This window comes from Anguilla rostrata, chromosome 1, assembly GCF_018555375.3.
Source record: "Anguilla rostrata isolate EN2019 chromosome 1, ASM1855537v3, whole genome shotgun sequence".
Classification (NCBI taxonomy): Eukaryota; Metazoa; Chordata; class Actinopteri; order Anguilliformes; family Anguillidae; genus Anguilla; species Anguilla rostrata.
In genome coordinates this window covers 21,073,625-21,089,030 of record NC_057933.1, presented here as the reverse complement: position 1 = coordinate 21,089,030, position 15,406 = coordinate 21,073,625, and the positions used below count along the sequence as shown (strand labels likewise).

General features: G+C 44.3%; 1 protein-coding gene across 6 annotated transcripts in view; it reads left to right on the top strand.

Moving 5' to 3' along the window:
• Positions 1–15,406, top strand: part of ppp2r5ca (protein phosphatase 2, regulatory subunit B', gamma a) — a 55,292-nt gene that overhangs the window by 32,906 nt on the left and 6,980 nt on the right. For 5 of the 6 annotated variants that reach the window (XM_064329500.1, XM_064329506.1, XM_064329492.1 and 2 more), the window contains 11 exons: positions 8,106–8,305; positions 9,629–9,739; positions 9,967–10,059; positions 10,148–10,278; positions 10,497–10,556; positions 11,150–11,258; positions 12,178–12,231; positions 12,733–12,903; positions 14,308–14,435; positions 14,666–14,767; positions 15,252–15,324. In XM_064329500.1, the coding sequence (XP_064185570.1) occupies positions 8,106–8,305; positions 9,629–9,739; positions 9,967–10,059; positions 10,148–10,278; positions 10,497–10,556; positions 11,150–11,258; positions 12,178–12,231; positions 12,733–12,903; positions 14,308–14,435; positions 14,666–14,767; positions 15,252–15,324 (1,232 nt within the window). Of the gene's footprint in view, positions 1–2,165; positions 2,440–8,105; positions 8,306–9,628; positions 9,740–9,966; positions 10,060–10,147; positions 10,279–10,496; positions 10,557–11,149; positions 11,259–12,177; positions 12,232–12,732; positions 12,904–14,307; positions 14,436–14,665; positions 14,768–15,251; positions 15,325–15,406 lie in introns of those variants that run through there. The other variant, XM_064329523.1, reaches the window with a different exon arrangement.

Here is a 15,406-nt window from a genome sequence, read left to right as displayed (position 1 = left end):
TGTTGGATTTTTTTTTCAGTTTCGAGAGGGCAAGTTGTGTGTTTCATGAGCTGAAAAATGTATTATTTCTGCACAATAAATCAATGATTGAGAGCGGTAAACATGCTGGCGATGCAGTATTTAAGTATTTCTGTATATTTTGTTAGAGCTGTGACACACTGTGCCCTCCTTTAGCCAGGCAATGCAGGGCAAAGCCAGAATGAGTGTCTGAATCGAAGGGAGGTCTGCTGGGCCCTCTGGCTTTATCCCTGTGGCTTAACACCGCCCCCCCCCCCGCTCCATGCGTAGTTTCCCGCCCCCCCTCCCTGGATGACGTCTCCCCGCTCCCCCGCTGCTCGAACCCCCCTGGCCCGTACGCAGCGGAAAACCTGACAGGCCTTAGAGGACATTCCAGACGAAGCACTCAGGTCCGCCTGCCTTCCGCCTTCATTAAAGGAAACACGCGTTCCCTTTCATTTGGAGGCGGGCACTGAAGAGCGTTCCCGGCAGCCCGCTGCGCGATGCCCGAAAGCCCGCGGCGATGGGGCGGGGCTGCACGCGTGAACTGTGCGCCTGTTAGCATGGCTGCTGACACGCGTGTCCTTCTTCAGCATTGGATGCGCTATTAAGCGATGCGCGGTCCAGAGCGCGTGGTCGGTCAGCCAAGCACGACGGTCCATACGAAGGTGCTTAGTCACGTATGGAGAGCAGCTTTCAAAATGGCAGCTGGGGAGTCCTTGGCACTCAGAACACCAGGAGCAGAAAGTGGGCCTGCCTTTGGACTATTTTCAGGAATGTCTTACAAATTCAGACGCTGCAGTGCGATGCAGTGGTTAGGGACTGCGCTTGTAACCAACAGGCTGCAAGATTTTCAAGATGGAACACTACTCTCATTCTCTTCACACGTGTAATTAAAAATTGACCTCCATCATCCACCGTCACTTCACAGATGTAACGAAATCAGTTGCGTGCTATTTTTCAGGTGCTTATGAAATTTAGGTTACGAAAAGGGTGTTAAACATCTGCTGATCAGTTGCCAGTTTACTGTTGTGGTAAAGCTCAAAGGGAACTAGAGATTGTAGGCAGCCACAAGCCTTTAAAAATGTGTGACTGGTGGCGTCGGGCTGTGCACAAGTCTAGAAGCAGCATGTGCGAAGCATCAGGCGTGGGCTGATGTCACCGAGGGCCGAGAGCAATTGCGAACAGTGTGTCCGCACATACAGACCATAGTGCAAACACTGGGCCAGAAGTCGTATGCACAAGCGCAAGCTGTGAAAAGACGGTGGACGTGTCAAATATATTTACAGACATGTGAAAAACGCCTTTGCGGTTAGCTAGCATGACTTCCGACCCAGAGAAAGAATAAGTGTGCCGTGAGTAAATTGGACCAGAGCTGTTAAGAAAAATGTCTTTTAAAAAAAAAAAAGTTTAAATAAGATGGAACACGGCAACAGGCCTTCAGCCTTTTTGGCTTGATGGCCTTAATGTCGATTGGACAGATGTAGACAGAGGCACCATGAATCCACCGTTTAACCTGTGTCATGTGTTTATCCAAAGTGAAGTAAATACATGTTGAAGGTTACTTTCAAGCAGAATGCAAGTCTCTGCTTGAAAGTAACCTGAAAATCTGATGCTTTTGATATTCCAGAATTTAAACAAAATGGTTTGTTACTGAAAGTTTGAAATTTGTCCTTGTTTATGTGCAGCTTTTCTGCATTCATGCCATATATTCTTATTTCAGCAAGCAGCTTTGCTGCTGCTGATATTCATCATGGTAGTTATGCACTATACTGATGCTTCATAATATTTTTATAATACACAATTTTACTTGAAAGTATTAGTATGTCTGTGTGTGCATACGTGGACATGCATATTACGAGGTTCCTAATGTAGGGTAAAATATTGGAATGTGCCAGATGCTATTTATAAAGACAGGCAGACGTCCATTTCAGCTGAAGTGTTTCTTTCCTACGATGTGCAGTTTTCTCAGGATCCTGTTTCTTAAGTCACACGTGCCGTAACTTCTCGCATAGATTTAGAAATGGCTGTATGTGGAAATAGTGGAGTAAACGCCTTGCTTCCTCCCCCCTGCCCAAAGCGTGGCTATTCAGTTTGCAGGTTGCACGTTTCATGACTGAGGCTTGCATTTGCTGCAGGGCAGGATAGAGATGTGCTCCCACCTGAAACCCAATGGTGACCTTGTTTCCACTGAAATAGCCTGTCGCGATTTACCTCACATACACTATTGTTAACTAACGCTATTGTTAACTTGCATTTAAAATGGAAGGCCATGTTCACCGTTACATTTTCTGACAATCAAATCAGACTTAGGGGAAGAAGGCATCAGGGAGAGGAGGGAAGCAGCTACATAATGCAAAACCATTTTCTCCCCAGATGACCCAGAGAAGGAGAAGTAGCAAGCTGGGCATGTAAGCACTATGGGAAACATATTGACAAAAGGTATTTTGTATAGCTTTTGTGTTGGCTTGTATTATAGGCAAGAGTTCACCATTTTAAGGCAGAGGTCTGTCTTTACTTGAATGTACTGAATGAGCCTAGCTAGTGTTTATTGTCCTCAAAGCTGTGTAAATGGAGTGATGACGCACTTGGAAACCTCTTTTAAATACGTTGATAATTTCAGAGAAATGGAAAATCGGAGGAGTGGGTGAACTGCATTTAATATTTGTTCCTTTCCGTGCTTCGTGCCCACAGGAAATTGTTTGCATTTTGCGAGCAAAATTGCATTTTGTTTGCAGAGGCGATCGTTTTTAGCAATGCGAATGGGCGCGGGGCTGTTCTTCCCCTCCAGACACCGGTAAACCTGATGACACCAGTTGAGGATACTCAATTTTAAGTGCACTTTCAGATCCAGGACGGTCCGTTTCGTTTAGTATAGTCCGCAGTGCATTTTCACTCTTACAAGTCTTGCTGTTGAAGAAACTTGTCTCGCGTACTGCAAAGAAAGCAGCAGCAGCCTTGTCATTTCCCACACTCTGATTCATTCTGTACTGCCATCTCAACGGAGGACGCGACCATGGGTTGGTGTTACTATACTTCTGCATAGGTAACTGGATGCTCGGGTAAACCCCGGTGTGACAAAGAAACGCGTTTGCAGGGCCTGTTCAGTGTGACAGGGCAGCCATTTTCTCTTCCCTGTTTGAATCGGCGGTGGCTGTGGCTGACGAGGGGGGCTTGCCGTTATTTTCTCCAAGGCATCATTCAGAGCTCAGAAGCCCTGAGCCGAGTCCCCTCAATCGGCTGTTTATAAGTCCCCGCCCCTTCTTTCCTCCCTGCAGTCTGTTGGTCTTTGTCTTTGCTCAGCTGTTGACTTAGCAAGCGGGGAGGCGCGGCGGGCGAGGCTATGACGCAGCATGTCTTCGAGGGGCTCTCTCTCTCTCTCTGTCGCTCGCCCTCGCTCAGGCTCTGTCCGCACATCACCACTCGTCTTTGTGTCTGTGCGTGTGCGTGCCTGCGTATGCGCACGTCTGTGAGGTTGACATTATGTGCTTTACACCGTTTACCGAGAGAACGTCCAATCTCATTTTTTGGACAATTTGTCATCCAGCGAAACTGGCGTAGTTTACATTTCGCATGTCAGCCTGTGGACTTTGGGGGCTTATGTGGATATTGCTGCCAGACTTGCCTGTTTCCAAAGTTCTGTAATCAGCACCAGTGAATTTTTAAAAATAGAATTGGCAACATCTGATTGTGAACTGTACCTTTCTGCTGTCATAGGAGCAGTCTAAATGCCATGCTGTGCAAACACTCAGCCGAGCACATTTAGCTTTTGTTCAAACAAGCAGCTGAAGGTTTAGGTATGCTGTCATCTCTGCGTGCTGTACAGGTTTCTGTGTTTGTGTGAGGGTGTGTAACAAACGAGTACATATTTAAAGGTTGTGGCTTAAGCTATGCACACTCATGTTTGCTGAGGAACAGATACCGAAGCTCCTTAATACCCCGCCCGCAGTTTTGGGAACGACCTCTCTGCAAAGGTTTTTTTTTTTTTTTTCCACTGACGTAATCCCATGACCGTAATTCCACCCTCAGCAAACGGCCGTCTTCCCCTTGGAGTCCGGCTCCCGGGTTTATATGGTATCGGCTGTACCGCGAGTGCCCGGCTGTCACCGTTTGAACGTGTGAAAGTGGAGCGGTAGGTCCGTCGCGGTGCTGAATTACCGCTCTGCAGCCCCTGTCCAAAAACAACAGGTGTGGAGAACCTGTTAATTTAATAGGCCTCTGCACGCCGTTTCCCTGCCTCCACTGACCAGCGGGAATGTGGGCCACGTCAGCTCTGACTGACTGGTCTTTGAAGGAGGTCTGAGCTGTGTTTGGAAGGCAAGGACTTCAATAGCCATTTGTCCATCTGAATAAAGTTTCTTAGACTAAAATTGATCCATTTTGTAAGACCCCTTTGGATTAGGATATTAGCTTTTTTGTTTTTGTTTATTGTCCACGCACGTGCATCTTTGTTAACTTTGACTACCATGAAATAACAGGATGTTTAATTAAAAATACAAGATACTGTCAGTGTTTGTCATTTGCATTTGTGAAACTCTGCAGTTCCTTTTCTGAGCTTGTGTGCACCCAGCGCCCTTCTGGCGAGCGCCCCTCCCACCTCCCCTCAGGCACCACCTTACCTGACGGAGAGCTCGGTGCCAAGCCCGTTGCCTAGCGACGAGGATGAATAGGCTCGCTCGAGCCTCTGCTGCCACATCCGGCCTCCTGTGTCTCGCTCCGCCCTGCCTTCCCACAATGCTTCACGCTGGGCAGGGCTTCCGCTAATTAAATTGTGTTTTTATATTAAGGCCAAACATTTGTATTCGGTGCGACTTACTTGGCCTGCATTGTATATGCTATACATGTGCTTTTTTCAAATGGATGTGTACAGAACCAACTCGGTTCATCGCCTTACCACACATGTCTATTTGGGAAGTTGACGTGCAACCTTTAAGGTGACCATTATGTCATACGTCATGCATCATATGCCAAATGTTCGTGATGGCTTTCTTTGGATAATGATGCGATCACAGCAATGGTGCTCTCACCAGGTAATTTCAGTTGTCACTGCTCAGTTAAACACTGTGTTTTTTTTTTCAAGAGTAACGTAAACCTTGCTGAATGAAGGGTTTGTAGTTGGGGGTTCTAAAAAAAAGTCTTGATGGATAAGCACAGCCCAGCCCAGCCCAGACAGTTGTGTGAGATAGTGGTGTATAATCTCTTTGGTTGTTGTTTTCCCCATGAGCAGTGTCATAGTTTGTTGACTTGAACCGTCACCCAAATTATCTGTGGGCGTTTTTGCTTGAAGGGAATTACAGCATGTTGGTAACCAGTTCTGCAAAGAGTAGTGATGTATGAATTAATGTTATTTCCTGCATGCTTGTTTGGTCAGCGAGGCATTATATTTACTGGGCCATTTTTCCTCAAGTGATTTGATATACAGTGCTGTGAAAAAGTATTTGTGCCCTTTTAGGTCCCAAGGAGCAAAGCATCCCCGCGCCATCACACTAGCACCACCATGTTTGACTGTTGTATGATGTTATTACTGTGAAATGCTGTATTTGCTTTACGGCACTTGACTCAGCTGTCCTTATCCCAGAAGGCTTGGGGAGCATCTAGGTGCTTTTTTGCAGATGTGAAATGTGAGCATTGATGTTTCTCCTGGCGGTTTTTGCCTGGCTACTCTCCCATGAATCCCATTTTTGCCCAGTCTCTTTTTTTTATTGTGGAATCATGAACACTGACCTCCACTGATGCTTTTGTGACTTCCTGGATGAGTTGTCGCAGCGCCCTTGGAGAAATTTTGGCAGACCGGCCACTCCTGGGAAGATTCACCACTGCGCCAAGTGTTCTCCATTTGGACATAATGGCTCTCACTGTGGTTCAATGGAATTTCCTTTGATTGTGGCATAGTGTGCTTGTAGAAACTTTGTGTTTACTTCGCTGATGGTATGGTTCAAAAGAAGTTAGGTTTTGATTCAACAGGGTTGACTGCAGTCAAGCCTGGCTGTGTTCTGTCAGCTGAATCTGAATGACAATTAAATTAGATTCATTGTTTGATTGAGTAACTAAGTGGGCAGTTAATTTTTCACATGGGTGATATCTGTGCTTGGTAACTTTTTTATTAAATAAATGTATGTAGTCTTTTGTGTTTCTTTGGTCTAATATATACTCTTTGTGTAATACACATTATGTCTAAAGGGCTGAAACCATTCGGTTAAGCAAATATGCAATAATTGAGGCAATCTGGAAAGGGGCAAATACATTTTCATGACTCTGTGCCAGCATGACATGCTGGTTTTGCTGTTTTGAATCACCGCAGAGCATTTACTCTGGTGCTGGTGTACTCCTTGATTGTCTGATAAACATAATAAAAAAATAATTAAAAAATTGTCTGTGTATTGTTAGACTTTATATTAGGCTATACCTATCAGTGATTAACGTAAGCCACCTTGCAATTTGTGAGGTGATTTCTGTTGCCGGCTTCCCAAATTTGGAAGAAACAATCTTGAAAAAACAAATGTGATGTTGTTGTTGTCCTCCAAGTGACAAATACACGTTTTCCAGGTAAATTCAGTATATGATAAGTTATTGTGCATAAGCTGGTCCTGTGCAGAGTATTGTGCGGAGATTGTGTATGAGAGGCGAGACAATGACTGCAAAATACTTCAGGATCAGCCAGCCATGTCAAAGATGCAATCTCCAGCAGGTATGCTGTCCCAGTCCCGGAGGACTGTACTCCAGTATGACGCTCATCTTTCAGCGTGTCACTGTGATACCAGCTGGAAAAGGTCCAGACATCACTGACTGGCAGCCTTGGCTGCAGCAATGCGTTCTACACCACTGCACTGTAGGCACAGACTACCTTTACACAGTCGTCCCACAGAGGTCTGTGTGATCCATGCTAATCATCACTTCCTAATACTGTTCAGGGCTGAAGATCGCTAATACTCTGTTCCAAACATAAAACTGGCTACCATTGATGCGTTCAGCATCAACAAGTGCTGTAATTCAGATCGGCCTCTTGCTGTCTGAATACAGGTGGAATTTCCACTTCAGTACTGAAAATCAGTAAAAGTGCATCTTTTAGTTCAATGTCTGTATATTGTTTACTGTTCTTTTAAGTGTTCCTAAGTATGTATTGTGCCATTCAAAGGAGCATTTCTTATCTGGAATAATTTTTTTGTTTTTTTGTTAGTATTTTGCTATATCTATAGCTTTTTATATGGCTGCGTCTGTAATGATTTGACATGAGGGCATGTAAAATCAGCTGTGCTGCCAGATTTCTAAAAATAACACGGACAGGCCGGCTTTTTGAGCCTGGTCTTTATCAAAGACTGCAGCAGTGAGACTGTCAGTATCAATTTACCAGAAGACTTACAGCCACACATCTGGATATGAATGTGCTAGACTGCAAGCTAATGGTGACCCTTCGAACCAGGAATAAGGCTGCTTTGCCTTTAAAAGCCTCTGCTGTGTATTTGGCTGTGGCAACAAGTCTGGTGCTGGATGTAAACTGGCTGATTGGTGCCCTTGCCGATTAGACAATTTACATTACAGAAAAGAATGCATTTCACATTAATACTAAATGCAAGCTTAAACAGCTCAGTCTAAACATAAGCATACATTGCCATGGAATGCCCTGAAGCAACCTGTTCAAGGTTTCAGCCCTCAGTAATATTAATAACATGATGTACATGTAACATGTTGTAGCTTGTAATGCCCACTAGTTTGATTTGGCATAGGTTAGGTCAGAATAATGTTCACTGTGTGAACGGGACTTTGTGTGTTCTCGGCTATGAATAACTTTATAAAATGAGCATTGTACCTTATTGGACCTGCGCTTTGTAGTTGTTCCAATGACCTGTGGTATGCACTTTTGTACATCACTGGATAAAAGCGTCTGCCAAATAAAAGTAATGTAATGTAATGGTGACCAGTCTAGGGGCTCTAAATTTGCAGTGAGGTAATCATGGACCCGTGTATTGAACAGGGCCCAAGAGACTCAACACTCAGACCTCTGTGGGGCTTCGCTGACCACGGCGACCGAGTTCACCCCTCGCTCGGTTTGTGCGTGTGGCTGAACGCCGGCTTTAACGTGCCCGTCTCCCTCTCCCTCTCCCCGCCAGATGTCCCGCCCGCGGAGCAGGAGAAGCTGTTCGTGCAGAAGCTGCGGCAGTGCTGCGTGCTCTTCGACTTCGTGGCCGACCCCCTGAGCGACCTCAAGTGGAAGGAGGTGAAGAGGGCGGCGCTGAGCGAGATGGTGGAGTACATCACGCACAACCGCAACGTCATCACAGAGCCCATCTACCCGGAGGTGGTGCACATGGTGAGCGAGGCCAACCCCCACCCAATCCCCCCCCTCCCCAAACACAAACTGGTGTCATATCACTCGCCTCTAAAGCTCAACGATTTCCCTGACGGAACTGATAATGCGACAGACGTGCACAAACAGTTTTCCCTTCCGGGGACCCTGTGTGTGAAAAGGTTTGGCATTGGCATTGGATGCAAAAAGGCATTGCGGAGATTTCAGTTGCAAAGCCTGTCGGTGTTGTGTTGTGCCAGCTATGACTTATTTAGCAGCGTGTTAGTGTAGGATCTGATGTTTAGTTAACGGTGAACATGGGGGCAGCTGCAGGATATTCCTGGGCTGTATATTCTGTGCCTGGAGCGTCGCCAGAGTGACAGTCCCTTTTGAATTATTTATTTTTTTAAATCAAAGCTCATTTTTGCGTTGAGCAGGAAGCTATCACCATACAAAGCGTAAAACATTTTTTTAGATAGACGAGCTTTTATTTGATCGGCGTCAATAGCTGCGGAAAAATTAGCGCGCCGTGAATCGAGCGTGAAAACACAGCGTCCGGTGCTCCACCTTCCCCTCTCTCGTGCACATAAATTGACTTTGAAGTCCCTCGCTTTCATCATCAAAGCCTGAGGATTGGTGCAGATGCTAATGAGCGCATTATGATGATTATTCACCGCTGCCGGTGCGCTGAAAGCTTCTCTCGACAAGCGGTTGCGCCTTCCTCAAAACTCCGTTTGGGTTCGGCGTCTTGTAAGCGGCAGCTTCGCCCGTGCAGAAATGCACCTGCTGCATCAGCGGTGGTCTTGTTCATCAGCAGTTCACGCTTTTGGCGAGCACTTTCGAGTTCTCACCTTGTGTGGAGTCGGTTCCCATGAGAGAGGGGCAAAAAAAAAAAAAACAGCGCAGCAGTTCCGCTGTGGAGCCGATTACAGTTTCGCTTACAAGTTTTAATTGCATTATTTTGAACTTCCTTAAACATCCAGGAGTTCCACTTTTTTTGTTACATCCACAGGTTTTCTTTTTTAAAGAGTCCCTAATGCACTTATGGCACGGTGTGCCTGCGTTAACTCCAAAGTAAGTAGAGCTGTCGTGCTATTAGTGAATCACTGTTTTGAACCAACCATAGCAAACAGTTTTGATTTGGCGAATGCATGTCTGTCACCAGAAGCACCTGTGCGTGAGGTTTATGAAGCCTCGCCCTGTTCTGTCTACTCCCCTCACTTTCATCAGTCCAGCATCACTGCCTTAGTGCAAATAGTTTCTCATCTCCTGAGCTCAAGGGTACAGTTCTGCTGGAAGTTTTCATTTGTTACTGGGAGTTTATTTGGATTCTTTTACACCCTCTAGTTTGCAGTGAACATGTTCCGCACGTTGCCGCCGTCGTCCAACCCCACAGGAGCCGAGTTTGACCCTGAGGAAGACGAGCCCACGCTTGAAGCTGCTTGGCCACATCTACAGGTATTGACGCAGACCTTCAGATCTCCGACCTCAACGCCTTCAGTCTCCTGTTCAGTGTGCTTTCGCCTGCTGCGGTTGTGGTGTTGCTAAGGAACATCTCATTTTACCATTTTTTGATGTGCAAGGCTATCGATCTCCAGTGGTAATGGTGTGTGGTAGATATGTGCTGAGAACATGTGCATCACTAACTTTCATCCACCTAAAATTCTGCATTTTTTTCTTTCCAGCTTGTCTATGAATTTTTTCTTAGGTTTTTAGAGTCGCCTGACTTTCAACCAAATATAGCTAAGAAGTACATTGACCAGAAATTTGTGATGCAGGTAAGAATGGATAATTTTTTGGTGACTTAAGGATCCTGCTAATATAATATCAGTCTGAAGCTGAACAAAAACTGGTATGTCATTGCAGCTTTTAGAACTCTTTGACAGTGAAGATCCTCGAGAGAGGGACTTCCTGAAAACCACTCTGCACCGGATTTACGGAAAATTTCTGGGGCTACGAGCGTACATCAGAAAGCAGATTAATAATATATTTTATAGGTGAGATGCACTGATTTCAGTTCCCCCCCACACTATATGGTATGCCTGTGTCTTTTCTTATGAAGCTGTCTCAAATAGCTGTATTTGTAAATTGTTTTAGTGTGAAACAAAAGTGTTCACTGTTAATGTGAAGTATTGCATAATTCTGCAATGTTGCATGCTTTGTTAAAACTAATAAAATCAAATAAATAATAATAATATTTTGGTTTATTCTTTAGATTCATTTATGAAACGGAGCACCATAATGGAATAGCTGAATTACTGGAGATACTTGGAAGGTATGAGCTCTTACCTGTTCAGCATGTAACCTTTGATTCCAAAAAAAACATACGCCTTACATCTCTGTGGTTCAGCACTCAGGAAGTTAAACTGGGTTAAGCACTCAATATATGCATGACCTTTACTGTTTAAAAAGATGTGCAGGCAGTTGTTGCTCTGACAGAAAAAATATTTAATGGGCTAAAGTTCTTTGATAATTGAAATGATAGGGTTTGCCGTCTGTCCACATTTCATCTTAGATTGTCAGCAAATTTTCCGATCTATAATCTTTTGGTTTAAATGAAAACTGATATAGTATATTTCCCTAAATATTGGTTGTTGGTTTGTCTTTTTGTGACGCAAGATACCACCACCCATTTCGGTTCTATTTTCAGCTGTTTTTCTCCTTTGTGTAACTTGTGGTTTTCAGAGTTTCTGCATTTAGCTTCAGAAGCGATGTGTCTATGATTGTTTTTCTTTTTTTGCCCAGAGATTCTATCGCAAGCCTGTTGTGTTCCTCTTGATAAGCTCAAAACCATTTACATGCCGGTTCACTTGCAGTATCACCCAGTTACAAACCAGTGGCCCTTTTTTTTGTTTGTTTTTTTTGCAGTATCATCAATGGGTTTGCCTTACCATTAAAAGAAGAGCACAAGATTTTCTTGTTGAAGGTTTTGTTGCCTTTGCACAAAGTCAAGTCACTTAGTGTCTACCACCCACAGGTATGCCCCTGTTCACATTATGAAGCTGTGCTTGGTGTAGATGCAGACACTGTTGCACTGATACTGTTGCAGGTAAAGGCCAGCTGTGTCTGTCGTTCTTATCATCCTGTTGATGTAATTGTCAGTTGTTGATACTCAGTTCCAAAAGGAATGACTTCTGTCCATGAGGCCACAAGACCAGCAGCACAAGGTTATGACATTCTGAGGTGTAGTGATGGAACATGTCCGACTTAGTGAAAGTTTATCAGCCTTTAATCATTTTTAAAATTATTTATGTATGTATTTTATTCATTTATATTTAGTGCTCTGTCCATCCTTCAGAATGCATGCAGCCAGCTGCCACTATTTTTTCACCCTGCATTCCCCCAGCTGAATTGCACAGCCGTTGTACTGCAATACTGCATATTGTACATAGCTGCAGAAGGCAGCCTGCAGGTGCTGTATTGACCAGAGGCAAAGCTGTAGAGCGATGAGGTGGTGAATACTCTACCCACTGAGGCGACCCTCGCTTGGCCAGTTTAAGGCCAGTTATGCTCCGACTTTTGGGACTCCCAGCCAGAGACGCGGTCAGACTGTGGCCTGTGGATGTGCCCTCTGCCACAGTCTGTACCATGTTTCTGTAATGTGCACATAGACTGCACTGGCATTTGGGCTTAGCTGTCCTGCCATTTTGGGGACACAGTCATTAACAGGCATCCCAGTTGATGGCCCAGAAAATACTAAAAATACAGTGCTGTGAATTTTAATATTTTAGCACCTTAAATATCCAGCATAACAAGGATTTATTGATACCCTGAGCAGTCTGTGTGTGTGTGTGTATGTGTTTACTGCATAGGGGTTGATTACATAATTTTACAATTTAAGATTTGTTAAACCACTTAGTTAATTTTCCCGTTATAATTTATGTCTCCTGTTTTAGCTGGCGTACTGTGTGGTGCAATTTCTAGAGAAGGACAGCACTCTCACTGAGCCAGTAAGTCATTTTTCGGTTTCACGTTGATTTTTGCAAATGCTGTTTCGAATGGGATGGTGAAACTTTACTCCTTTGTAGCGAGTGATGGGAACAGTACTTGGATCTGCTTGCCTTGGAAGTCTTTATTGAAGAGCCAATGGGTTAACGACCCTTGGTTAGTCCAATTCTTCCCCACCCATTTGAACTCACAACTCTGTCCCGTTGTAGCCATAATATGTATATGTGTCAGCGGTGCCATGGAAACATTCTGAGAATGTGCCGTGGGCGGGTTCACAAAACATAAGCTTTGTATATGAAACCCCTGTACCTAAGAAAGCAGTATTGTTCCACCTGCCTTATAATTCCCGGTCATTTGGGAGTTTTGGTGGTTTCTAATGATTTTTTTGTTGTAGATGTTAATTTTATTTGTTAATTGTATGTACATACTGTGTCGTACTCTTCCTGTGTTTTGCAGCTCATGGGTCTCTTTGCAGTACTTATTGGTTGTTCTCTGTTTCACAGGTGGTTATGGCTCTTCTCAAATACTGGCCAAAGACACACAGTCCAAAGGAGGTGATGTTCCTCAATGAGCTGGAGGAGATCCTGGACGTGATCGAGCCGTCAGAGTTTGTGAAGGTCATGGAGCCACTGTTCAGACAGCTGGCAAAATGCGTCTCCAGCCCGCACTTCCAGGTGAGGGCTTCTCCTCTGTGTGCCCGTGGAGCTGAACCAACTCACTGTCCTGCTGCTCTGGCTCCCAGGGAGCTGTTTTTTTCCTCCAGTTATGGTTATGGTTGGGTGTTTGCAGAAGTCGTGTGTGTCACGGATTCCATGATTTTTTTTTGCCATTTTTTTTGGCAGTTTTGTGACTCCCTCTTGTTGGGACTTTCCATGAATTTTCAGCAGCTTTGGAAACTGTCAACCTTAACATAGCATCTAGTGTGATTTGTGTATACCTAAGCATTTTAACCATATTGGCAAATGCTTGGAGGAACAAAGTGTGACAGAGTGTTCAGATTCTGGAATGTGCTGGGATCTAGATTCCTGTCCTTGTCAGTTGTTGTTGTTGGATGTTTGACAGTCACTATCAACACTGGCGGTGCAGAGCCCTCCTTCCCCTGTTACGATACAGACAACAGGAGCTCCATCAAAAACTCAAACCTCATAATGTACGCTTTGACACCAAAAAAAGAAATATAGAATAAAGAAATAAAGAAATAAAAACAGACACAGGGTAACCTCATTATATTATTTCAGTAATGCAATTTGAGAATGCTCTGTTCCTACCTATGTTCTGTTAAATTAAGGCCAAAAAAGCATGCTCTTTCTTCCTGTGATGGATCAAAGCGAATAAATGCAAAACCCTATCAATGCATTTTAGTTGTGTTTGTTCCTATTGGCAACTGCCCACTGATTTAATTAAAAAATAATAATAATTTGATACTGTTGCTACAGCTGTGCATAATTTCAGTTGTTTCCAACTGCTCCACATTTGATCCATTAATAAACATTAATAAATGAATGGTTTTTTTTAAGCTCTCTGTGATCTCTGCCCCTTTTTTCAGTTTTTGGGGATTTTCCACAACTTTGTCGTGACTTCCCTGTGACATTAGCCAGTATTTTCTGTGACAAACACCCAGCTGTAGCTCTGGTTTCCGCCAAGCTTTTATCTCAGTGTTTTATATAGAACTGAGTGGATGAATATGAATGACGGAAAGGGTGAAGTTTCCTGAACGCAATCTACAGAATGCTGCACTTCATATGCACCTCTCTGTGCACTTTGATTGGTTCACATCACTGTAGAATTGAGTTTTCCCTTCATTTTTTTATAAGCAATAATGGATGTTTACTTAAGTAAGAGTAGTAGTGTGCAAAAGTAGTGGTTGCAACAGTGCACTGTTGTCCTTAGGGATCCCTGGGTTCAGATTTATTGCGAGACCTCAATACTGTCACAATAAGCTTTGAATTACATTGCACAAACAGGAAATGACCAGAAGTCTACCTAAAGGTTGCAGGTGAACTCGAAGGCTCATTGAAATTCTGCCGGTGGGATTGATGTACTTGAAAGGGAAGTACTGACTGATGCCTCCCATGCAGGTTGCAGAAAGAGCGCTGTACTACTGGAATAATGAGTACATCATGAGCCTCATCAGTGACAACGCAGCCAAGATCCTGCCCATCATGTTCCCAGCACTGTACCGCAACTCCAAAACCCACTGGAACAAGTAAGGCCCACTCATTTTAACCTGGCCGTGCTCACTGTGTGGTCTTTAGAAAGGGTGCACGTTTAGATTTTTACCCGGACATGCTCACAGGATCTGAGTATTGTACTAGGCGTGACTGATCACTCCATTTGTACGCCCCAGACCCTTTTCACCAGTGAGTCCCTGTCTTCCAGCCCAGGGTTTTTGTGGGTCTTGCCTGGGGCTCATCGTGTCCCATTCTCTTTTCTCAGGACCATACACGGGCTCATCTACAACGCTCTGAAGCTCTTCATGGAGATGAACCAGAAGCTGTTTGATGACTGCACACAGCAGTTCAGGGCGGAGAAGAACAAGTAGGGGACCAGACCGCCGCAGAGCTCAGGCTACTCTTCAGTCCTAACCAGTGGACTGTGTTTCAATAGGCGGCCATTGCGAGACACCATTGTGATGAAACCGCGCAACCATTTCAAAAGAATATCCTGTTTATGTTGTTTCTGAAAAGCCGCACATATTGTGTTTGGGTTCATGGGAGTTTGGTGGGACCACGCGCAGTTTAAATAAGATGGATGTTATTTTGCTTTTCAGATGTAAAGGGGGGTCATTTATGAAGTGGTTAAAGCCAGGGGAAAAAACACATCCTTTTATTCTTCAGGCCGACCCATTGAGCAAGTTTGCCAGTTCATTTCTCGGGGGACTCTATTGTGTCTTTCTAATCTAAATCGGTTAAATAAAACGTAACATTGCACTTGCAGTATTTTACCTTTGAAAGACCTGCTCAAATGGGTGCTATTTGCTGGTGTTGTTAAATGAAGTCTTTTTTTTCTCCCCTTTTCATAGAGAAAAGGCAAAATCGAAAGAACGGGAAGAGGCCTGGATCAAGATAGAGAATCTAGCCAAATCAAACCCACAGGTGAGTGCGAGAGGTTTGCAATGGGAACAGTGCTTTGTTAATCCACCTACCTTGCTTTGACTGCAAACAGCTTGATTTCCTT